General features: G+C 41.5%; 1 protein-coding gene across 10 annotated transcripts in view; it reads right to left on the reverse strand.

The window, feature by feature from the left end:
• Nucleotides 1-22,964, reverse strand: part of mark2b (MAP/microtubule affinity-regulating kinase 2b) — a 52,042-nt gene extending 29,078 nt beyond the window's left edge. For 5 of the 10 annotated variants that reach the window (XM_075450984.1, XM_075450983.1, XM_075450985.1 and 2 more), the window contains exons 1-3: nt 21,606-22,964; nt 1,651-1,821; nt 149-202 (exon numbers count right to left, since the gene is read on the reverse strand). In XM_075450984.1, the coding sequence (XP_075307099.1) occupies nt 149-202; nt 1,651-1,821; nt 21,606-21,656 (276 nt within the window). In that variant the 5' untranslated portion in view covers nt 21,657-22,964. Of the gene's footprint in view, nt 1-148; nt 203-1,650; nt 1,822-7,402; nt 7,691-21,605 lie in introns of those variants that run through there. The other 5 variants (XM_075450989.1, XM_075450981.1, XM_075450988.1 and 2 more) reach the window with 2 other exon arrangements.
• Between the last annotated feature and the right edge of the window lie 3,696 nt (nt 22,965-26,660).

The following is a 26,660-nucleotide window of genomic DNA, read 5'->3' on the forward strand; positions in this document are numbered from 1 at the left end:
ATAGAGAGGCAGAGACAGAGAGGAAGGCACATTGGGGCAGGAAGAATGACTTGAAAATGACTTTGGAGAAAAGGGATATGAGGGAGTGAGGTTTAAAATGTGTGTCTGTGTAAATGTGTTTATGCGAGAATGATTCGTAGAGACCCACCTTTTGCAAACTGGAAGAGTTGAGCTGCGTCTTATCTATAATCTTTACGGCGACCTGAAAGCAAAACCAAACCGTACTCTGTGATTATTACACCTTGTTTCTTTATTACACTTGCTGCATTGGGTTTAACACACGTATCTGAAATAAACCAGCACACAAACTACAAACACACGCTGCTATCTCTTTGGACACATCTCTCACACACACCCAGATGTAATGATATAATCTAACAGTATCAAATCATAGACACACAATCACAGCAGGCGAGAATTGCATAATAGGGCAGAACAGAAAGAAACACACACAGTGGGGGTGGATCGCTGTTTTTGCCCGAGCCATAATGAGGTCTACAGTTCATAATCCAACGGTGGTCAAAAGCAAGTCAGAAATAAAGATAAAAACAAAAACACAGCAATGGGCATAATAATAAAAAAAAAAAAGTATTAAACAGAACAAGAGAAAAGAGGACATGAAGGCTGGGGAAACAAAGAACCATCTCTTCACAAGGACACTGAACAGAGAGGTCTACTTCTCTCTCCTTTTTCTGTCAACTAACTTCTTTATTTCACTCCTCTTTCTGATTGTGCTTGTCTGACTCTTTCCTGCCCTCTGACTCTCCCTTGTTTTCCTTTGTGTGTGCAAGTGTTTGTGCGTGTGTGCCAGCAAGTCACATGGAGTGTTATCAGGGTGTCAGGCACCGAGCTGTCACACATTAACAAGGCCCGCCCACCGTACTCTTTCTCACATGTATAATCGTCAGTCGACTTAACTGGGCATCAGACAGAGCCCAGCATGGGCTCACTGGAGACACAGCTTTACCCTTAAAGGGACAGATCAAAATGTTACATCACATCTGCAGTTCGCAGTAAGCCACAGAAATTTAGGCTTCTCAATTCAGGGTGACAATGGTGATCTAATCTCCTGTAGTGGATCTAGTCTTCAAAGCTGTGCAAGCCTCAAATCAGACCAAACCTGCTGAGTATCAGTGTGAGCATTTCCGTATCCTCAGCAACCAGGACACCAGATAAACATTCATACTCGATGGACTAATCGAAGACATATCTTTTTTTTCTTCCTTCTAAATAGTTGTGGATCGTAAAAACAGTCATAAGCTAAAGTCATACTTGTGGACAAAGTCATCCGGTTTGGTCACAGACCAACAATTTCTCATGTCACATCAAAGGAGTTTGGTGTTAGACCAACTTACTTTTTACTGCAAAGGCTTATGTTTCCGACCACTATAATAGTAATCTATCTATCTTAATCTAACAGCTCAGATGGCTACTGTGAAATTCATTTGAACAAACTTAAGCTCCCAGAAATTTGCATTTCTAATTATTTCAGGGCTCAATAAACTCAATCAAGTATTTGTTAGACTCAATCATAATGTTTATTGCTAAAATGATAAGTCTCAAGTCCATAAAAACAGTGTGACGAAATAACCTGAACAACATGGTGAGAATAAAGCTATTAGGCCAATCTCTTGTGTCCATCATGCCCACCTCTTTTCCAGTGAGGATGTGCCGCGCCAGTTTGACCTTGGCGAAGTTGCCTTTGCCAATGGTTTTCAGTAACCGATAGTTACCGATGTGTGGCTGGTCATCTGTTGTGGTCGTAGCCACAGAGTTCCGACATCGTGACATGCTGGTTCGGCCGGATGATGACTTCTGCTCCTGCAGGAATAGAAGGAAATAGAGTAAGTGCAAGGCTATGATTAGCTTATCTAAGCAGAAGTGGGTCAAAGGAATACATTAACGGGTAAAATGTTCCTGGTAAGTTACCCTGGATGAGCATCAAAGGTATTGCCAAAATAGAGCCAGAGCAAACTGAAAGATTAAAAGGCCAAAATATAAGCAGTTCAGAAAGACTGGTTTGCCCAGTTTCCATTGCTTAGGAATTCTAAAATGGCCAATGTGATGAATTGCCTCTATCGAAAAGAATGCGGCCAACGTTGGCCAGTAATCGTGCTCTTGTTAAATGATTGTTAACATTCAGAATTCAAAAACTGGAAATCATCTCTTGTCCAGTAGTCTAACAAACAAAGTGGCCTCCCTCACATCAACATATCAGTAATTCAGTCAAAGAAGAGATGTCTTTTATTAAATTCAAGTCTCTCCTGCCAACGCAAATATCGCCGGAAAACGAGAAAGGCAAGCTGATTTTTTCAGGGAATTTATCCAATTAGTCCACAGTTAACAATCAATCTTTAATGTTTCCCAATTTAGTTCATCTATTTGTTGGGACTGAATACGGCTGAATTTCATGTAAAGATCAAGAAATCAATGGAAGATTCTGTGAAAAATCTGAGTACATCTTCATTTTTTGGCGGTACGCCTGAGAGGAAAAAGTTTATCTGGAAACCTGGTATGTGATGGTGAGATGACAGATGAACACTAAGAACTACAACACTGATTCTCTTGTTCCCAAAAACTTTATGCAATGCCACAAAGAGCTTAGCTTTGATTTTTCTGCTGTCACTGTTCTACTACTGTTAATGTTTCACACTGCTGCCTATACTGGCCCACTGCATTTTGCTGTGGACAAATCCAGACATTTAATATGTTCTCCCTCTAGATCTTTAACCTCAGTAGTACTTTGCACTCCTTCTTTATATGGTAATATGGAGTTAAGTGACTTCAGTTTGTCTTACAGCAGACACTTGGTCCTTCGTGTCAGACCCACACTCTGAAAAAGAAAACAAAAACCTTGGTATGCTGGCGAGTTTTGTATGGTTGGCAGCTGCGATTGAGTTTCAACTCCAGGAAAGGGTCACAGCAATTGTGTGTGTGTGTGTGTGTGTGTGTGATCTGAGCGGACAGGTGACGGGGATCAGGGTCAGAGGAGAGGACGACTGGCTCCAGGGAGACGAGACGCAAACACACACACAGGCCACGATACAAACAGTGAGTGGCGCACAGATACTAGAATACACTGTTGTGCACGCATAGGTGAGGGTGTGCAGATGTGTGTGCGGCCATATGTAATGACATAAACACACCTCTCCGACATTTGATACCAATGGAAGAGACTTCACTGTGATCAGCTTTTGTGCTCTTACCCCCCCCCCCCCCAAAAAAAGATTTATCAAATTAAAGCTTCACTCTGTGCCACGAATTACCCACAGTCCGCATTTTTATCAACTCCCCCCCTTGTTGGGTCATGGGAAACAAGGATCATCATAATTGCTTCACTGGCTCTGTGGGTCTCTTGTTCCAGATGGTATGATCTCATGTCTGCATCTAACCCCCCCCCCCCCGGAAGCATCCACATGCTGACTGGGCAAACTTGCATAAACATAATAGGGCAGATTACTCTTTAACACGAGCGAAGAAACTAGGATTTAAAACAAATGACAGTTACATTAAACCTGGAGGACAGGGGAAGGGCCTTATGTGGTCTTGTGTGAGGGGCGCGGCAAATGATTTTTATTTTTGGAACATGTGGGAAGGGAGGCAGACCAAATGTCCTATACGGGCACTATACAAGACAATGAGACCCCAATCTGGGCTGTCGTCGCAAATGTTTATGTGACCCAACTACCTCTGTCACGTGTTCAGCTTTGTGTTGAATTCTCTCACAGCGCCACTATCTTACATAGCAACAAGCAGGTCAATTTTTGCCCTCAACGGAACATCTGTGTTTCTCAGGGGTTTCTGTGAAGTAGAAGTCTCAGATGATATATTTCTTAGCTTAAAAAAAAAAAACAACAACTACTATCTCCCAAAATTCTAATGAATTTGTTCTGTGAGGTTATTTCACTGCATATAAACGCACTGTGAAATAAACACGTTTTGATTAAATATTTCTAGCGTGCATGCAAACGTCTGACATTTGAGTAAAGCTGCAGTAATGCGAGGTCTGGTCTCTTGAACAGTTTGTAATTATGAGAGAATTCTTGGTCAGGCGTTAAATCGTGATGGGAAATGTCACCATTTGTATGACACATCAACACTGAGGAATTTTTAGGTAATTGAAGGTTCCTCAATTCAATGGTTAGTCTTCTCGATTAACCTGCTGCTGCTTTGTAAAATGACTAAATTTAGAGAACGATACTGCAAAGATGCGACATTCTTAACTTTTCAATCAACATAAATATGGTGCAACATAGGGCCGGCACGGTATATGTATTTGTGCCGAACCGTCACGGTATGGGGGTCACGGTTCGGTACGCGCATTGCCACGCAGAATACACACGGTACGGAAGTTTAATATTGATCTGAACGCGGAACTGTTATTTTGCAAGAGTTTCCTTCAGGACCCATTTAAAAACTGCCACGTGCAAGCTCTGATTGGTCCGTAGAGATATATATGCATGCCTGGATTGGTCTAGATAGCAAACTCCACCTTCAAATACAAACTGTACTCTGTGGGAAGGTACCGCTGTTGGGTTGATGTTGCGAGAGAGAGCTAACATTAGCCGCTTTCGGACAGAGTAGTTATAAGAACGCAGTTATCAGAACTGTCCTACTCGAATTTCGTTCTGATAACTGTCCTTCCCCAGCGGAACTGGTTCAGTCTGCATTCGCACATGAGTCGGGACTGATGCGCCGCGCGCAGCCGTCTGCGTCAGTGACATGTTACGTTAGCCGTTTAGCGCCACATTCAACAACAAAACAAAACCAGGCTTGAAAATGGGTCAGGGGTTAAAAAGGTGAGAAGAGCGCGCGCGCGGCCCAGGGGGCGGGGTATGACGAGCTTTGTTCACCAACACTGTTTCACTGATCTGCAGGCGCCAAACACACGCACACATTTTCTGGAAAACATCCCCTATGTCGAAGGACACCTCCTGCCCCTTCACGCAAACCTTTCCCTCAAGTTTGACCCAAGCCCATCTCCAGCTGCACTTGATCCCTGAGTCTATCTGCTTCACAGCTGCAGCATCCTCCTCTGTTAATACACTCATCCTGCAAGAATATTTTGTGTTAGTTCAAATGAAACATCAGTATTAATTGTAAACAGGGCTCGAAATTCACTTTTTTCACCACGACCCAAAATGACAAGAAGATATTAATCTTACTAGCCAAACACAAAATGGCTAGTACGTTTTCTTTTCTACCAGCCACACTAAGCTTAAATTTACCACCATTGGGCCAGTGTTAAAAGAAGAGCTGGTTTCTGTAACATGGTTACCCTGATGTCAGAACAGTAATTGGTCGTAAGTAAATGTCACTCTTAATTTAGATTAGTTGTGTGGTGTCATAACACTAGCACTTTTGAGAGCAAATAGAATGACCAATCACTGTTTCTCACATTTGGGTAGAACTAACCACTGGACTACCAGATATCATTTCACCCTGGTGTTTAATTTAGAGCGAGACGGGCGGTGTTCGCTATTTTTAGGCGGCTTGAAACCATTACATTTCAATGAATCAATAAATAACATTACTGGCGACCAGTGTTTCTGTAGCGTTAAAAACAAGCTTGACACTAACTGTATTAACAATATCGAGCGAACAGGAGCTAATCATTTCTACCGGAGCTTTAGCTAGCTCTCACGGTGTTCAAGACAAGTTGTAGCGAACAGTGACTAGTTCTTAACCCATGTCAAGAGAGCTCCTCAGTTGAAAAAAAAAACAAACAAAAAAAAACAATCTCGGCTTTCTAACTATCAAAAAACGCCCAAATCAAGTCTGCTGTTTTTTAAAACCATCCAGCGTGAACAAGGAATTTCTCCATTCAAAACCACTGAGCTTAGTTTCCATATCACTCGTCTCGCAAAAGCTGGCTAGCAGGTAACAACTAGTATTTAACATCTGCAGCCGTCATGAGCCAGATAACGTGTTGCCCTAAACTTGATTTTCAGCACGCATGTTAGAATAACATTTATGTACACATGTTTGCCACAGTAAGCGAGTTACCTTCCATCAGTCAGTTTAGATCCAGCGGGAAATGAGGTTGCCATGTCAATCAATAAAAATGTGACTTTGCTGTCTGAATCAGTGGAATATTCGTAAGCGAGGACTGGCAACCAGGAGTGGGTTGTACCAGCTGATCAGAACACCAATAGAAAAGAAGCGCTAGTTAATAATAGCTATTAATCTCGATTGGCTGTAACCATTTGTATGCGTCAGTGGATGTATACACCCCCCCCCCCAAAAAAAACCTCTTCGGATCTACACGATTCACACAAGTCACCTATTTTGGGACCAAAACGGCGAATTTCACCGAAAGGTGAGGGATTTTCATGCCTGCAAAACAAAACAAAACCCGGTAAAAGTAAGGAGAGTAGAAAAAACACCACAAAGAAGCTAACATGGAGAGCGGGGAGGCCACCGTGTTCGTGGTCTGTATGATGGTGATATTAATCATGGACGATCGCATCAGGCGTCTAATATCGAGGCTGGAAGAGCTCAGAGAGAGTCAGGAGATACTTTTTCATTTCACGAAGGAAGAAAGGAGAGCAGAGCGCTGCAGACAAAGGAGACAACGTGTAAGTTTAACTTATTAAACACGCGCCGGTTCTGTCTGTGTGGTATGATGAAACATTTCAGCCGTGATAGCATGACATGGATACGAATACATGCAGAGCAAAACAAATTACCGAAGCAATTGGAATTTACATCGCATCTGCTATGCGCCCATATTCCACTGTAGAAGAGGCAGGATTCAGATATCTATTACATGTGCTCGAACCTCGCTACACGCCTCCTTCAGCACTGTACCGAAAATGTACCGAACCGTAGGTTCCAAACCGAGGTACGTACCGAACCGTGAGTTTTTTGTACCGTTCCACCCCTAGTGCAACACAATCAAAGAAAATTTTAATCTGCTGTCCTCAAACAGCCTGATGAACAATAAAGCATATTAATGTTAACCCAGGACCAAAAGAAGACCACACCGGGTGACAAAGGCTATTAAAGATTATAATTCCTTGGCACAACTGTGTGACTGGCCTGAGCATGATACAACCTGACATACACACCAATTTCAAGCCACGGTTGGCCAGTTGGTTAGAAGAAAGGGATGAGCTGGGCTCTCTACTCCTTTCTCTCTCTCTTTTTCTTTTAATCTATTACACAACTATCTGTGACACATTTAATGGGAACAACCAACTGTAAAACTATGACTGTGCAACACATAACACCACTTTTCAACATCACTTTTTACAACACCCTCCGTCTCTGTGACTCTTGGCTCGTCACTCTGCCTTTGAGTTCGGCAGCTCCTGACAGCCATTAAACCTCTTAAATTTCTGGCTTGAGTGGACAGCGTGTCTTGCAAACAAGTTCTGAGAGACCATAAAGTGACCCTTACAGTTGAAGCGTGTTTCCTCAGAGCTCTCTCACTCTTGCATGGTCCTCAGCTCTTTAGTCTTCCGTCTCTCCTATCCTCTTTCATGTCCGACTATTTTTGTCTTCTGATTCTTCCTTCATTTTTGGGCAGCTGCAGCTTAGCGAACACCCTCCTGACATATACGCTCAGATATAAACGCACAGACACGCACATAGCCACTTCTCCCCTCGGTTATAATTAGACGTGACAGGGGACAATAAGTGACATCATTGTTTGGTTCTCACATTACTCTCTGATGTTGAGTTTGACTCAGGAATACCAGCAGGAAACTGCCAACATATACAGTCGAGTGTAGCATTTCCTAATTTCAGTGGTCTCCACAGGATCTTGTTTGACAAAGTAGCAAAGAGCGTCAGGCTTCAGACGTGTCTGATAATAATCACAACAGATGAAAGGACCACTTATCAAAGGAGTAGAAGTCGTAAATCGAACTCACAAAATCGAAAGATACATCAGGAGACGCTGAACCTGCATACAATAATGTAAAGTGTGCGCGAGGTGTTCAAACTTTAAGAAATCAAGAAGAGGACAATCGAATCAATTCTAAGACATGAAAAACAATTCACTGGACGTAACGTTTCAATTGAATTCAGTCAAGATTCAACAGCGTTGTCACTTGCTGCTCCGATGACAAATTGTTACTATTTCCTCACATACGGCTCACATTCGCTGCAGCCTGCCAACACCGGAACAACTGCGAACTGCTAATGTCCGAATGGTTTGTCCACAAAGGGATAATAGTGTCCTGCCACCTAGCACGTATCCTTACACCCCCCCCCCCCCCCCCTTTTTTCTTATTACTCTCCATTTTTCCTGGCCAAAATACCCACTGTTACAGAGTTTTGTCATTTTTGTGAAAGTAGGCACACACACAACTTTGAAATTATGCACAACTGGCAAGCTGTTATTTCTTTAGGCCGTCGCACAGAATGCAGGCAATACAACGCAGATGCCTATATTTTTTCCACCTAAACACAACCAACATTAATCTGAGGATAATGGTGAGAATGGGAGATGCTCTGCTGCCGTTGGCGGAGACGTTGGTCCTCACCAGAGCAATAGCAGCTCTCTTTTAAGTTGGTAACTTTCCTGCCAACAAGCAAATGAGGACAGATTTGACATGTTCCTGTAATGCCAATGAAAGGGCAAATAAGCAAAGCACTGTGCTTTGAGCCTGACTGCAACCTGCTATATGTTAGGGACGGGTGATAAAACAATGTCAAAGTTAGGTCAAAAATTTTTTTTGTTGATCTTGAGTGTTGCACATTTTCTTTTATTGTAGAGCTGTGTGGAGCTTATCTATTCAGCTCCTTGCTTAGTGGACGGGAGTCCCATCGCTAACTGAATGCTTCTTCTGCAACAACAGAGCCTTTCAAACAACTTTTTCTCAAAAGCATATAGCAACTTCAGGCAGCGCCCCTCCCACTGCGGACAGAGAAAAGGGAAATATAGATAGAAATATGGATGGTTCAAATACGGATATGGAGAAATATGGAGACAGATTTACGAAGTACAACATACTTAACCGTCGTCTCTAGAGTATGTAAGGCATTACATCGCTTATGATTTACAATGTAAATATGAGTTACAAATACATATGAATGTAGCTACAAAGTACGTCATAACACATACATGACATGAACAAATTCTCCAGATCAAGATCAATAAAGAGAAAGTTTGTGATAATATTCCTTGTCATATCACCCGGCCCTACTTGATTCACCGTAGGCGACACGGAAGGGGCAGGCCTCGCCTCGTTTGTCTGTTGCCTACCGTGTGAAGAGGCCTTCAGTGTAGTGTTTACATCCCGCTCAATTGAGACCCCTCTTCAACAACGCACATACACTGAAAAGTTACTACCAAGAGGTTTGCATCTGAAAACCATTTACTGCCAACACAAGCACGCATGATCAAAACACAAGACACACACACACACACACACACACACACACACACACACACACACACACACACACACACACACACACACACACACACACACACACACACACACACACACACACAGAGCAGTCAAGTTAATCCAAGGTAGTGCTGGTCATGCTTTGGCTCTGGCCTCATAATCACTGATCTTTGGAGGAAGCCATTCAGATGTCAACAGATTAAGTTTTACACAGCACAGTCAGCAAAGTAGATGGAAGCAAGTGCCACACACTACTATCAGGAGACTGTGGAAACCAAATGTCCCAATGTTATACAAAAAAACACACATTTGAAAAGTGAACATGAGCGTCAGGCCAGAGTGGAAAAACACATCTGACATTGAATAATAGAACACTCCTCAGTCCTTCCTGTTGACTGTGCTTCCAAATCATTAGGAATTATCAACTAGAAATCGTATTAAGCTTCAAGATCATTATTCTGCCATATCCTGTGTTTTCAGTTTCTGAAAGCTCAGCTGCAAATAAAATGCACAAAGTTACACTAAAAGTCCAGAGACCACATTTCCTAATACGATGCAATATTGTCGACTGCACCAGTTTACCCCAAAACTGCAAAGACCACATGTGGAGGCGAGTCGACAGGATAATTAACAGCCAAGTTTTAAACAATACATCTACAATAGAAGGTGATGATTAATGACAAAATACAGAAAATAAGTGTTAGAAGTGACGAGTCATTTCCCTGTGGCAGTCTAAGAAACTCCTACACACCAATCATTGTTTTTCAGTAATTAAGGCTCCTTCCACACAGCAATATTTCAAGGTACTCGTTTTCTACCAGGTTGTTTCTGAATTTAATCAGATCTTCACACAGAACTGGAAAGATGATGGCTGAAGGACAAATGCCGTCCTAATTAGAAGCCTATATGTCCAATAGGGGAGAGAAAAAAACCCGAAAAAAAAAAAAAAAACCTGGAAGCCCAGCCAAAATCTGAGCTGTTTAAAAGAGTTGCAGTAATGCCAGCTACATGTGACCTCGATATCAAGCCTGTAAGCTTCCTTCATATGTCCCATTTAACATTGTGAGCTGAAGGTCTGTGCTGTCTGTAAAAAAAAAAAAAACACTCATTCCAACTTGGTGGAAAGATGAGTGTAGATGTACACATTCTTAACTACATTCATCTTGTTTATCAATTAAGACCACCAAAATTGGCTTATTTGACTTTAAATGGGGTTATCCTGATTAGGAACGAAAACACTTCCCGAGACATTTTTCTCAGTATCTTTGACAGCTGCTGTGTTGTTTTAGTCACGAGCCAACTGTTGGCTCCAAGATCAATGTTTTAACTTACTGTACTTCGAGACAGTTGTCCTTATTCTAAAGTATTTAGTGTTCAGTATACTGATACTAACTAAATGCCGCATAGCCCAGCCAAACAGAGCAGAAGTTTTCAAAATGGCCATTTTTTGCTTTATGAAAAACTCGAGCACAGTCCTGACGATTTTAAACATGCAGAAAAGCCACTAAAATTTAAGTTTTGCATAGATAAGCCAGATGTGGGAAAAAGGGAAACAAACTAGGAACCTTTAAACACAACAGACACAAACATCAAGTAAATCAACAGAAGTGAAACACGAGTGACAAAGAATGACCACCCACCCACCACCCCCCCACCTCCCCTTATTTAAATTGTGCATGCTTTTCTCATATTTACATTCAGTTAAACTGTATATATATTTATTCTATGTACATTCTTGGGGAACATGATAATGAGGGACATAATATTCCCAGAGCTGTAAAGTACAGCAAAGAAACAAAACAGACTTGGCTTTCAATGAGGAATCACAATAAAAAGATTTTATTACTTTAGTACTTAAAAAAACATCAATCAGAAAACAGTCATAACTGTGCACACTTTGATCAGAAAGGTTCTAGTTAAACAGTAAACAATATCATACTGGTTTGCCAACGCTCACGTTGATAGCGCTACCATAAGCTACCTTCGTTCCTTGCAGCTTAATGTCCACATGTCTGTGCTGACTGCAGTTACGTATTACTAATGTGGAGTGATCTTTTCCCTGTTTACACTGACACACCGCGCATAAAACTTCATTTCAACTCCGAGATACAAACGTTGCCCAACAACACTCGTTGGAGGTGAAACGACTCAACTCTTTCACAACATCCAGGTTGCTGTGTGCCAAGCTTGTTACTGTGCCACTTTTACATGCGGCTGTTTTAATGAGGGGAAACACTGCACGAAGTTAAGCTAGTTTTTCAGCTGAAACGCTGACGTTAGCCTCGAAGGACTCTCGCGGCAGCTGGACCACAATGCCGGACAAGAAGGCTGTTAATATTAAAGAATCGCACAACGCTGGAGGGCAACATCTAATATACAGGAGTTAGTGTCGTGCCAGCAAAACAAACTTGCCACCACACGAGGCAAAGCAAAATTGTGAGAGGCCTCTTACTTTAGCAAGGTGGTGTCACGCTGGGTCTCAGTTTGCTGTGAATGTATTGTTGTGTGTGCATGTTCTCTTGGACTGGATTACCCTAACTCCCTTGGTATGTGTATGTGCTTGTGTGTGCATGTGTGAAATCAATTCAGGGCTCATGTTTGCACTGTAGCTGTCACAGTGGGGACAAGCTGCATAGCACTTCCTTGTGTGCCCTTGTTCTGCTGCTATGCAACTCTGCGGGTGTGAGCAGTGCACGTGAGCTACCGGGGTAAACAGTTCTGTGTAGCTTTCACAGGGTGATGGATACCTCACCTGGCTTTCTTACTTAGAACAAAGAGGACCTCTGCTAATGCCACAACATGTTCATCTACTTTTATGAGAAAGAGCAAAGGTGCCACATCAATTGAGTTTGGCTAATCTTTAAATCCTCATCTAATGACTAAAGTAATCAGACTGAAGTTCAGACTAGTAGCCATTTTGAAAGCAAACAAAAAAAACATGATATGTTTGTAGAAGAAAGAAAGAAACCTTAAAAAATTTAAATACCAGTAAATTCATGATAAATGTACGATACCACCAACTTAAGGGAGGATAAATGAGAAGCTGGAAGGAAGCTGGGATTAATAGCCCAATAATGGGAAACCAATTTTTCAGTATCTGACTAAATGTCAGACTGAGTGACCACAGTTGTATGTTGTTTTTCTTTATCCACCCAGAAAATAGACGGGGAGCATTTCATACAAGAACCCCAAACAAAAAAAAGCATTTCCACTCCCTTCAGTGTTGATGACAGCTCACAAGAAACGTGCTCACAACACTTAATTGCAACATTCAGTGTTTGGGAAATCTTTCTTAGCTTTTATGTTTTTAGGACTCATTTTTGCCAGGTAAATGACTTCAACACAGGATAGACATGCACAGCCAGAACAGCGTCGGTTTGTCTGGAAAGAAATGATATTGACGGCATCAGCGACTTTCTGATAAGTTATGAGAGCTCAAACTTAAAGCACAGCTGCAAAAAAATGTGGGGTTCGGTGCTTTTTACGCTGCATGAGCCCTTCGTTGGAAACAAATTGTCATGTACAACTGTCATGTAGACAAGTCTCTCTCGCTCGTCATTATCAGCACAAAAATATACAATACAAGCAGCTTCTAGTCGGTTTTGCTCACCCGGTTGTAAAGGAGAAGTTGGCACCGTCTCTGTTCAGTCTGTTATGACACCCCAAGCAGGACACCTTAAGGAAGCACCGGATGCTCTCAACAATGTTGAGTTTCTTGAGCAAACCATAGCTTCTTTAACATGCTCTCCCTCATTATGTTGTACGTTTGGTTATTTGCCTCCGACTTCATTTTACCTGACCCCGTCTATTGCGACCTCACTCAACTCCTGCCCCATCGACAGCCCCAGAATATCAAGCATGCTCGATATTCAGTCAGAAGCTGGAACATCTCTGCGAGCCTCTCCAGTCAGGTCTTTGAAATGCTCAAACAAAGCAATCGACGCTCCCCACGACTGAACCATCAGTTTGGCTCAGATTTGTTTGTAGAGTCCAGGCTTAAAATCTCCTGAAGCATCTCGTGGGAAATAGACATGGGCTCTGGTTCTGAATAACACTTGTCACCACCGGAGGCTACTGTAAGTATCTTCATAGACTGATAAATTAAACAAAATAGCAAGCTATAGAGCAACAAACAGTTCTGAACAAGTTAGTCTTGGCCTTGGGAAAGAGGGCAAACGATGGCAGCTTCAGTGCTTGCCACCAACTGTGTCCTTGAAAGCATTGTTCTGTAAACCTACAATTGCATTTTTAGATACTGGCCAATATAAAGGATGAGTAGTTTCAGCTAAAGGTAGTTCTTAAACATGTTTTCTTCATATGATAATAAGGAAGGCCACAATCTATAATTAGACACTCATTTTCTCAATTATTTACTTAAATTGTCCTTGACATTAAACAAATCCAGGTATTGACAAAAGCGTGGCATTAACTGACTAAACAGTGCAACAGAATGACAAAAGTACCAAGAAAAATCAACACTCCTTAACCTTGAGGTTGTCAAGACCTTCAAATCGCAGGTCTACAGTTGGCTGCCACACCTGCTACTCAGCTCAACTGGAAAGGCCCGTTTTACCCTGATCTGTCAGACACAACCCAACCCACACATACATACGCGCGCGCACACGCACACACACACACACACACACACAAAATAGTGAATTTTACTGGATTGTTGGTCAAATATCTAGATTCACAGGAACTCCAAGTATATACATGACTGAAAAAGTAATTCATATCGAATTAATCATTTACACGCATCAGTGTAAGAGAAATTATGAGTGAGCACATGCGTGCGTGCGTGTGTGTGTGTGTGTGTGTGTGTGTGTGTGTGTGTGTGTGTGTGCTGAAGAGCAAATGATGAGTAAATTACCTCTGTGTGTTAGTTTCGTCTCTGTGTTCATCTGCCTTGTGACAGATCTGGTATGGTGAGAAGCCTAATTTATGGTTTCCTGGGTGTAAAAGTAAGGTGTTTATGTGCAAGTGCAGAAATTTGCATACAATTCCTTAAAGGGGATTCATCCAAAGAGAGCATGAATGACGACGAGCAAAAAAGATGAGCACCTGATAATCTAAACCACTTAAATAACTGTATCAATATATTTCAGTGATGCACTCACAACTATATCGAATTTCAAGCTCACCAGCTTGCTAAGAGCCTCTGGCCTTTTTTTTTTTACATTAAATTACATTTTTACATATAAGCTACACTTATATTTCCTTTTTCTTTGTTGCTGTGGTGCTTGGACCCATTTCAAATTGGCATGTCTCTTCTGAGGTTACAAAGGTCAAAAAGAAAGACAAGAAGTGTTGAGAAACAACAGAAGTTCAAGTAAATACTTTCTGCTAATCTAATACTTCGTGACTGACTGAATAGATTGCTAGCTCACAGGCGGCACGGGAGTTTTATTCTAAACCACAAGGTTTTTTCACAGCAGCAGGTGTTACTAATCTCATTAATTAAAGCTAGTCTGCACCAAAACAGAGAACAATTATAATTAATGTCATCAGCAACACGCGTTTCCCTACAATTTCATATCAGAATGGTTGCTGTGATAAGTGTCTATTGCCTTAGAAACCTGTCAAAATCACAACCTGAATGTTGCAATCCACTCCCATAAAAAAAAAAAAAAAAAAAAAAAAAAGAATGGAAAAATTAAAGATTTAAAAAGATGAATACAAAGGTAAAAGCTGAAAATTGTGAAACTTGTGAAATTACTTTATGTTGGGAATTGGTAGTGTTTCGATTTAATTGTTCTGTACTGCTATGTTTACGTCAATGTTTCTCACTTATGCATCTTCTGTCTTTTGCTCTGACAAAGAAACTGAACAAGGAGTACTACCGAAGCAAAGACTTCTAAAAAAATTACAGTCATAACCATCTTAGGTTCTCCACATTTACATTCATCAACTCAGACATCCTCACTGTCTCATATTCTCACAACTGCTTCGACAGTTTTGCACTCGGCACCACGTACTTCCTTCATGTGAACCTCAACCACCGTTTAAAAACCTTATAGTCTGTTGCTGAAGATAATACAGCACATCTGCTCAGCTTATCCCCTGCAGTATTTTCAAATAGTACTTTGTTAGCAACAGAGACCTGCTGAGCACTGCCAAACAGCAAAATCAGCCCTGGACCAGCTGACCTGAATGTGCAGGATTACAGGAAATGTTAAGTACGGCCATCAAATAAACTGTTTTTTTTGGCCAGGTAGACTATTATATCCACTAACATTATGCAAAATGAGAAAGCAACTTGAACTATGCTACTATCTTGTCATTTTCAATTTGTCAATTCATGTTATCCATAAATAGCAACATTTTATATAGTGACATTAGCCATTTGTTGTTCTATTTTTCAAGCAGATATTTTGCCCGATAGTGTAACCTGGTAATGATGTTTTATTGCATTTCAGCTCTCTTTACTCACAAACTGTAACCACAGACATAAAGAAGTCCCGGCCAGGCTCTTGATGTGCCAGTTTTGCTTGTAGTACCACACTGAATAAATGATTAGTTACAGGTTAACTAGCACAGCATTGGAAACGTTGCTCTTGAACAAAATGTTTCCCTTAAAATATTCCAAAAGTAGTGATAGAAGAATAATATGAATATTAATAGATTACAAGTAATGTTGTATTGATCTGTATATTTCACCATAGTGAGGTAATTAAAAAAATGTCTTTACATCTTTTATAACCCTTTTCAAACTGCTGCTAAATATATACAGATAGAATACATATATTTCAAAGTGTTCAATATAGCATATATGAGTGAAAGGCAACATCGAGGTCAGGAGAAAAAGAGTGTAAAGCAGCAACTGTGGCCAGCACGCACAAACGCGCTTACAGGAAATGCTCTGGAAGATTAACTGCCACATTCAGACATCATCTCACTCTATGGACCTGTGGAGATATCTTTCGGGAGCTGGCTGGAAAATGTTGGCCGACAGCAAATGTTGCAGACAGCTACACTCGCGTGTACTCCCTCAGAACATATCTGGAAAATTTCAGGTCTATGATGAATGTCTGAAAGCCGCTCTATAGAATTACCAGCAAACACACACTCGTATGAAGGCAATGGAGACGCACTACTCGCACACCCAAAAGAACGCAAAAAGAAAGAAAGAAAGAAAGAAAGAAAGAAAAAAATAACCCACAGCGAGCAAAAAATGAGCTTGTTATTCTCATCTGTTGTTGAGTTTAGTGTACTGCTAAGTCGTCCAGAATCCACTTTAGGCTGAAGTTAGCGGGGTTCATTCTGGCTGTCATTTAACGTCTCCATGCAGCCTCGGTTCCACTCAATATCCAACTGCAATCCTCTGAATTTCTTTTTCATACTTTGACCTCAATAAGACTCTCAGACCACGTCAGGAATTATAAGCAGAAACGACAAACCTCACTGAAGGTAAAAATTCTTAAAGCAACTAGTCGATGCGTTTTAAGCGGTTCTCCACTTTAATGCCACAGAAATGATTGATCCTATTAATTCAGCAAGATGAACACAAAATAGACAGATGACCTTTAACGCATCCCCTACGCAACACTTGTCTGGCTCGTGATGATTTCGCAGGGCACTATAAAGTGGAGGAAATTTAGAGTTGGGAATTTGACCAGCTCCACAAAATGGCCGACCACGAAGTGACATCTAGAGCGGGTGTGTGGACATGCCAACCAGATCCATAGGGTATTTATTGAGAGATGCCCTTTCGGGGTTGAAGAGGTCTGTATAAATACCCTCAGAGTGACCTCAGTGTACACTAAAAACCACTGCCTTAAATTTAGTGTTGTACGTTCAGTTCATATTCTCAACAGGACGTGATGAGCAAATGTCTCACTCAAACATATTACTGACTCCACTCAATTACACCTTAGTGAGAGGAGGATCCAGTGTGCTCAGCTTGTGTGCAACTACCCAAACAATGACATCAAGGCAGAAACAACAAGTGAAACGGCAGACCAGTATTTCTAGCTGGTTGTTCGTCAGGAGACGAGGTTTTATGAATTGCGAGGAGGGACACTGTAAAACAGGAAATCTGACAGACTTGTTCGACGGAAGTGGACAAACAGTGCAAACCCGTTAACAATGGTATGCAGAACCCACCGTTGAGTCACTTTTCTGTAATGTTTTATGATCAACTGGTTTGAAATCAACTACACATTGCTTTGCATTTAGAAAACAAATGCTTTCTCCGTAGCACAAACTTTTTCTTTTATCATTGTCGAACTGGTGACATGAGGGTCAAGTTCCAATAAGTTCGTCCAACTGACAGCCAGGGGGAAGTTTTGCTGAACATGGCAGCATGTTTGATCAAAGCCACTTAACATATCTCCCATTTCACACCACCAGAAAGCTGTCATATGTCACTTCTCCACATTTGACAGCTCTCTTTTGATATGTGCCTTAACAACTGCTGATAATGGCTGTATGGCAGGCTGTTTTGGTCGGTAACTTTTAGTCCACAGACCGACCCCCCCCCCCCGACCCATACAACCATTAACTCTCAGATAAGTTGACAGTCATGCGTGAAAGAGGCTTGCGAACTAAAGTCTAGTAAAGTGTGAATAAAATCAAAACAAACCTGTCCATTCCATTTAACCAACTTTTTAAAGACACGAGTTTAACAGGAGAGAGTATTGGTTCCAACGCATCAGCTGATCTGATCAGATCAGTCTGACACGAGCACAGAGTCGTGTCAACGCTCAGTCTGTCCTCCTGTCCGGTGCCATTTTGTCTTGTATCTTGAGACCCGACACCAAAGGCTTTCTATACATGGCCTTTAAAAACAGACTGTTTGTGCGGGAGTATCACTCGGTGACCTTTTGCCTACAAACCTAGTTAAGAATTTGCAGAGACCCCAAACTTTTTTTTCTTCCTATACCTAAATCCTCTTTGGGCTCTGCAGAGACGAGTATGGATGTGTTCGGACCTCAGGCAGATCAACGGGGCACAACAAGAACCTTTGTTTTTGGAGTTATTTATAACTGAGACATTGCAGTTTGAGTTTACATGGTTATGAGTGTTCACCAGTGATAAAATTTCACAGAAACAGTGTATCTTCCCTCCCATCCTTACATGCCTTGTAGCAATACTGTAGTATCATTATGCGCACTACAGGCTCCACACTGCCACTGTTTCAGGAGACGGGGTGCCTTAATTATATAATAGGGACCACCAGAGCCATTTGCAAATCTGCCCTTCCTTCCTTCTGTTTTTTTTCTTTTTAAATCATCAGATCTTATGAAATTAGAGGAAGGAACAAGAATTTGTGCATGTGTCTGTATGTGTGAGAAAGCGTGAGAACAGTGAGCTAGTGTGGTGCTCTCGTTAGGGTGAAGATAATTCTGCATGGGCTGTGATCTACCTGGGTCCGGCCAGAGCGAGCTCTGACTTGGCTCAGACGTGAGATACACAACATAAATGGCCTTCTCCATCCATTAACCCCTTGAAACACTGACAGCACTCCATCAAGGCATCAGCTGCTTTCTACAAATTTTCACTGTGCACACAAGCACTGCATAAAAGTGGCTCCACATGCGACATGCTGTTGGAAAGCCAAGATTCTTATGATGCGATTGATGCAAATGACAACGTTGGGTACAATGAAAGCCGACAACGTCAAAAAAATAGAAGAAAGAAAATTTCAATGAGGCGATTTACTGATAAAACATGCAAGTAATAAAATAATATGAAAAAAAACAGCATGTACACAAGTTAATTAGTGGCGACCACAGTTTGTCAACCAAATACCTTAAAGAACAACACATCCAGGTTTTTTCCATCTTAACCTTACAACTGAAATCTGAAACCTTTTGGTAATTAATGGACAGCTAATAGAAGTCATATCCCATGTCCTGCTAAAAGAAGAGATTAAGTCATTATTTCATGTTTTTCTCTTTTAAAAACTACATCCCTTAGTGATTCTTTTTCATTCAAACTTTAAAGTTTGACATTTTTGTCATTTACCAATTCACTACAAAAGCATTTATCATCTAAGTATGTAAAAAATAATGAAAGTTTACAGTCAGTTTACTATGCCGTGCCTGAAGTTTTCAGTTAGGAGCACCAGTGTTACAAGTGGAGAAAGTTTGTCTGGGGCCATGATTTGCTTAACAAAATGTGCCATTAGATAAATATGCACTGTGCTGTGGGTCTTTTAGTTGTTTTTTGGCCATTTTCTCCTGCCATGTCTCTGAATTCAATGAATAAAACTCATATCTGTGCAAATTTATGATACGGTTTTGTTTGATAGCGAATTTAATATGACATCAATTTTTATGAATCCTACTGAAAATGAAGAGCCCCCGTCTGTGAGGATGTAAGACAGCTACAGCCCAATACTTATAAATCCAACTGAATCATTGCTGTCTTGAGTTCCCATAAGGGTGTAGCCATAAAAGAACATCCATGCATCACTACTAGTACATGCAAGCTGTGCCTACACCTACTGATCAGCAAAGGTTCAATCAGCTTTCAGTTTACTGTACAATGGTTATAGTGACCTATGGTGTTTAAAGTGCCAACACACTCTGACTCATGAAGTGAGATCAGGGTATCAACAGATACCTTCTGTCAGCATTCTGTTCTTTTCACAAGAAGCAAAGAGACAGAATATCTGAACCTTTTGAGTTTCCAGCACCAGCTAGTTTCATATTGGTCAATAAGAGCAAGACTGCAGTCTGTTTGACTACACAACTGCCCTGCACTCCAGGTTTTGGGTTTTCCAAGATTCAAGCAGAAAGCCACTTGGCCAAGTGCATGCAACTCAGATTTAGGAACTCTCCACTCATGTTTAATTTTTTAATATTCACTGTCATTACGCTCGTTTAAGATTAAGGCAGATGTTGTATACTAGGAAGCAGAGGCTTTGTTTCAGTCTGATGGTGTTTTTTCTGCAGCACAATCAGGTTTTTTTTTTTGGCGTGCATAGTCATGCCATTTTCACACCCAATTATAGTTAGTTTACCCCCCCCCCCCCCAAAAAAAAGTCATTTAAATACTTTTCCACAGTCGGTAGCAATGAATTTACTCGCTGTACTCTGGGGTTTATAATGTTATTCAGAATTGGTAAAGTAACAACCCTGTAACTATAACAACACAAGGGTGTGGCATAACACTGTATTCTACAAGCTTTTTTTAGATAACAGTTCCTGATTAGCGTGAATTTCAGAGATAGCTGAACCAGTTTTTATTTTTGACTGGACGGCCGAAGTCAGCCCACACAGTGGATCGAGAGTAAGCCGCCAGCTGTCTTGCAGTGTAAAAATGTCTTCTTCTTCTTTTTTTTTTTTTTTTTCAATTTGTGTGTAGTCGCTGTCAGTTTAAGAGCCTTCATGTCACAAATTTGTGGTTGACAAACAAGTAAAATTAGCTGTGCCCACTCTTGTAGCCCCAAGCACAGCAACCTCAAAGAAAAGCAGCATGTCCCAGCTGCTGCCTGATCAGAGCAGGAGCCAATAAATACATGGGACCGCTGCGGTCATTTGAAGCGGGACTGAAGGCTGAGTAAACACTTTCCCACTGCATTCAAAAGCCAGATGTTAGTGGCAGTAAATGGATTTTTTTTTTTTTTTTTTTAATTTTACCAGAACAAACATTATTTACCAATTCCATCTCAATTACTGCTTTTCACCCTCCTTTTCCACAATTGATCACGTAATTAAAAATCTATCTGAATTATATTTTTCATAAATACTAATAGTTAATTGATGTTGTTACACAGCCATCACTGCTCATTATTCACAAGAACAAGTCAAGACTGTCCCACACAGACAATACATGAACTTTTTCTGCCCGAGAACTTCTTTACAGATGCTTAACTAATGTCCAAATCAGACATGAAATACAGTGTATCAAACTTGCACGTGTATTTTGGGGTATCTTCACTTTCACCTATACTAAGTTCAAGGTGAACAGGGAGGCAGAACTGTCTGTACTGCGATAGGTCAAAGTGACAAAAAGTCAAGTGGGAAGACTGTGCCTCAAGACACAGACTAAACAGAAACCTAAATTTGCCCTGCTATGCTCCAAGGAGTGGAAATCCAGTATGATTGCGTAGGCAAGCCTGTGAATCACTGTTGTGTGGCAAAGACAACAGAGACACGGGAAAAGCAAAGAAAAGCTGAGACTGTTGAAAGCAAACTCAGGCTTATCTCCACAACATATGCGACATTCGTATTGAAGCAACCTTGCGGGCAGACATTCATATTACTCTGGAAGTTTAAGTTTAGAGGTGGATCTTACCTGCCCAGCTGAATTTTCAATCACTTGCACCAGTGGGGGCCTTGTTGACATTTTTCAAAAGACTTGGAAGTGCAAAAAAAGGGGGAAAAGGAACAATGAAGCAACAACGACCAGTCAGTGTGTCTTGTGCATTTAATGCCTTTGTAGCTGATGGTGGAGGAAAACTTCCAACAGATGCCCAGTGCTAGCCAGCTAGCAGCACAACAGATAGCCCGTGAATCAACAAGTTGAATCCCACATCAGCGGCTAGTACAGTTAGCCAGCTGGCTAGTAACTAGCTAGTAGCAACTGCATGTCCCATGTTTGTCAACAAGCACAAAACAGGTAAAGTAAGCGTTTCTTCAGCCCTTGTCTGGGTGTAAAAACATTCAGGTCGCAGTTAGCTTTTTATCAGCGTCGATGGTGAGTAGGGAGCAACAGCAGAGACACTATAGACCTTACACCCTGGTGCTGTGACGTTTGGGCCAGCTAGCTACTCGTGCTAGCGTGAAGAAAAGTTGGGCAACGGTTGTGTTGAACGAGACAAGGTTCAATCAGGTGGCTAGCATGCTAACCTGCAAGTTTGCCCACTAACGTCTGAGGTAGTCCCGGACTTGTGCCCAAATCTTAAAAAAAAAAAAAAAAAAATCTATCCAACGTCGTTTTTTACAATGCGGCGTCGTTTGTCTTTCTTCTTTTGTGGCACAGATGTTTCCTTTTAGGTTTGAAACCAGGTCCGGGGTCTACAAACTTTCAGGCCAAAGTTATTCCCGGCCAGGTCTCGACCTTGCAACTCTTGACAAAACAATTCAAAATGTTTTCCTTGACTCAGTCGGGGCTGAGTATCCAAAAAACAAAAGCAGCACCCTGTAAAATGGTAACATGGTAAGTGAGAAATACGAGTTAAATTGTTGCGCTGGCCAATTGGTTGGTCGATATTAGCCCATGTAGCTAGCTAATTCAACGTTCCTTTCTAGGCAAAGCTAGCTAGTTAGCTTATCCCCAGCGACCGCAGTGGCGGTGACTGCCACAGATCAACCCGCAAAACTCCAAATCCACGGAAATCACCGGCGCTCTTCCTTGTGTTGCGTGATTGGAATAAGGTCGTTCACCAGTGCTGCACTGCAGTGTAGCGATATACCAGCTCGTCCTGTCGGTGCGCCGACTATTATCCCAGCGACCGGCCGACTAAAGGAGGAATCATCAAGTTGTAGAATCCATTATTGGCAAAGTGGGGTTTTCTCGTTAGGAGCTGCGTGTCACGGGCGGCAGGGGGAGAAAGGCGAGGAGCTTCGCCCGATTGCAGTCTATGCGCACGATCCTGCCCTCATACCGGAACAAGCTCGCGGCAACATGGCTGCTTGCACCACGACTGAAAGAGGAGAATTGGGGAGAGGGAGGGAGTTCTGCGCTCGGCTTTGCTCGATTTTTTTCCGAACCCACACAGCTCACTGACAGATTGGCCGCCATTCCCTCAGGTGGATAGACAGCAGGTGCAACCGCGCATGCACACAACAGTACCTCGGGACTTTTGACAGCTTAAAGAAATATATTTTTACGTCGACAAAACGAGTCCCGTATTGAAACCATAGATATTTGTCCCTATCATGCGTCCTTGCCTCGTATGCAGGTATTCGTAATTTCTGCCTACATTTGAGACATATTTTGTGGATACCTTTTCTAAGAAGCTCTTTTTAAAAAAGAAAAAAAAAGTTGCTTCAAATTGAGCAAATGCATCATCGAAGTGCTTCATTAATATGCATGGAAACACAAACACACACCTGTGGTTTTCTGTCTGTATCTTCCTGGAAACTCCATTTGTGCAAACAGTTATGCACATGCTACCTGGGAAAGTGATCAGATAGGCCTAGCTACTCCTTCAATAACGTCACATCCCTGTTTAACCTGCCTCACCTTTAGTTTTCTCCTGTCACACATCAGACAAAAAAGAGGAACCACAACTCTTGGCATGTTCAGTCATGTTTTACATTTTGTTTGTTGTGCATTTTTCTATTTATCAAAGTACATCGCGTTTTTTTTCGGTCTTGATGCTTTGACATCTTCCCTTTTCGACCTGTACGCCCGCCCGCCCGCACCCCCCTCTCTCTTTTAACTGCAGACCCATTTGCATACTTCGACATGTGCAGGAATTTGTTTTGGAAATGCAAATTGGAGGGGATTCCATCTTTTTTTTTTTTCTTGACCGACTGTGAAACAAAAACACCACTGATCACAGCAATTTTATTTCATTATTTTGAGGTACGTTTTAACAAAACCAGAATATTTGGCTGCTAAATGGATCATTCATTCATTTATCACCCTTTTTTGTCACGAGGTGTTGATCATATAATAAAATATAAACAAAAAGATGACTTTCCTCTTAATTTTGAGGGCGCAGTGTAACACAACAGTACAACATTTATGGAGAGTTGTGCACATAGAAACTTACCAAGCTGGTATGATTTTCTACTTTTTTTTCCCATAACGAAGTGTCAAATGAATCCAGCTTAAAATGACCAATCAGTTATTGTTACTGAGCTTAAAATGTAATACATGGTAACGATCACCTTAAAGGGTTTTTTAAAATGTCTTTTTAGCCAGATGATGTCTCCCGTTGCCCTCCAATCTAGTTAGATAATTGTCCCTTCTCCTCCGCCGCAGCTCTAAAAATAAAATGTAAATATATACCCATGTTATCCGTATGTGTGACTGAGAGATGCTGACATCAGACAGGCGTTTTTAAGTTACACGGCAACAACCGACAGTTCGCCTGAAACGATATGGCGGCCACTTGGGAAGTGGTGATGTCGGAACTCTTGTCGGCTTGGACGTCCCGTAGAGTCGCGATTCCGAAATGCTCACACAATGCGAGGATGTTAAGCAGAAAATAAAAGAAGGATTCAGGAAATGAAGGGGGTCTCGCAGGCTAGTTAGGAATGACTGGGAGGACATCCAACTGGCAGGATTTCCCGATGAATCAAGGGGAAAAAAGAATCGCCTCCCTCTTGATGGCAGGAGAGTCCTGAGGTTAGGTAAACTATCACAGGATACATGTACCTCCAATTTTAACATATAACCACCTATTTTTACACGGAAACATGTAAAAACTCTCTGACACCACAGTTTTAAGTTGCTTGTTGTGAGCCATCTTTGCAAAAGTCTGTTTGTTTTTTTTAGGAAAATGTGCTGAAGTGTCACCACCTACAGGATGCCTGATTATATTACAACTATCTTTCCATCCATCCATCCATCTATGGAGAGGGAATGATTCACTGAGTAGGAGGTTGAACCACAGATTGTTAACTGAAGCTGATTTCAGTGTATTTTAAGTCTCATGGGATGAACATAAAGAGATTTTTTTTTTTTAAAAAAAGCCTTTGAATCTCCAGTCTCCTATCTCAAGGTGCCAGATATTTCTGGCTGGACGGGGCCTGTGTTCACAGTTATTTTTAATATGCAGTCATTAATTTACCCTGCAGAGCTTGGCAGTCTATTCATACCACCATCAGACATCTGATAGGTTATCACCAGGCATCTCCTGCATTTGAGGTGTATCTCTTCAAAAAATCCCCCCTGAATTCATGGCGTTTGTGACTCAGTGGAAGGCGCATATGTCACCGCGACATCGGATTGAAACGTGCGCTGATTTTTCTTCATCATGATGTAAAACATGAGATTCAAATGCGCCGGTGCACGAACCATCCAGCTGTTGGGACTGATTCCCATTTCTTCATCAAGGTGTGCAGGTGATCAGATAATCAGAGTTAACAAATTTAGCACACATCCCCAAATACGGGATGAGTTGTGAACATTTTGAACTGTTTTCCAGGGAATTTACAGCGTTCAAAATACCATTAAGAATACCTACAAAACAATGTTTTTGTCTTTGAGAGGCCTTATACTGGTGCCTTGGTGGTGTATAGTGATTGACAGATACTGAAAAAACGATTAAACCTCAAATCTGATGTCATGGAGACTTTAAATGGGACGTAAAAACAAAAATAATGTTCGAGATTGGTACGAGGGTGATCATATGTTGTGTCACTGTGATGGCAATGTCGGATGTTCAGATGGCGATAAACTGCTCAAGTCAGCAGATGAATCAAAGCACATGTCTGCCCTTACCATTACAAACACAAAATGATCTAAAAAGAACCAAGAGAACGAACCAGAAACACCAGAGATTCCTGGACTTAATGGAAAATGCTCTGATTTTGCACTGAGCACTGATGAAGTACGTCAGGCAAAGTTGGATCCGCTGCTTTAGAGCTTAATTCTGCCCACAGTGTATTAATTATGTAGGTCATGAAAAGGGAGCAACACCACAATGACTGAAAAAGGGGGTAATCCAATGCAGGCGGGAAAAGAGCAGACTATTAAAACGAATGAGTGCTTTTGGTTCAGTCTTCCCTCATTAGCAGTCCAAAGGGTGAAAATCCTGCATAATCTTGCAAATTAAAGGGTGCTGAGTCAGAGTGTGGGCAAAATTAGAGCTATAAGAACCAAAGGCACAGGCGGGCTTTTGTACAGGCAGCCTGCAATCACACTGAAGGCAACATGATGTCACGGAGTTGTCTAACAGTCTCCTATATTAAAAAGTGAACCATATTACCTATAATTCTGAGTACCTTTGGCCCTTTCATTACAGTGCAGTTTTTATGAGTTGCAGTGAAACAATCGAGCAGGAGTAGTTACGTGTCATCGAGTCTGTAAGCAAAGTGAGGAGACTGGTTTTGTTTTTCATTGAATCTTTTTTCGAGGAAGTAGCAGCTTTCCTTTGCATCACCAGAGGAAATGCCTCGCAAAAGGTGAAATCAGTTTCAGGGTTTGTTATCCAGAAAGACACAAAAAGGCTGAGGCTCTCAGTTGCTAGGTGTGCCGCTGCTCAAGGTGCGCTTTCGCCCAAATTACTGTCGTCCTCGTACAGACTGAAGCGCTACCACTGCTCGAAATTACAGAGTTTTTTTTTTCTTTCATTCATTCAGTCAGCCCTGCTGTTATTTCCATGTGGACCTTTACTCACATGGGTCAGACCCATTCGAAGATGACATATTCCTTTTCAGCAAACTTCTAATC

This window comes from Odontesthes bonariensis, chromosome 19 (genome assembly GCF_027942865.1).
Source record: "Odontesthes bonariensis isolate fOdoBon6 chromosome 19, fOdoBon6.hap1, whole genome shotgun sequence".
Taxonomy (NCBI): Eukaryota; Metazoa; Chordata; class Actinopteri; order Atheriniformes; family Atherinopsidae; genus Odontesthes; species Odontesthes bonariensis.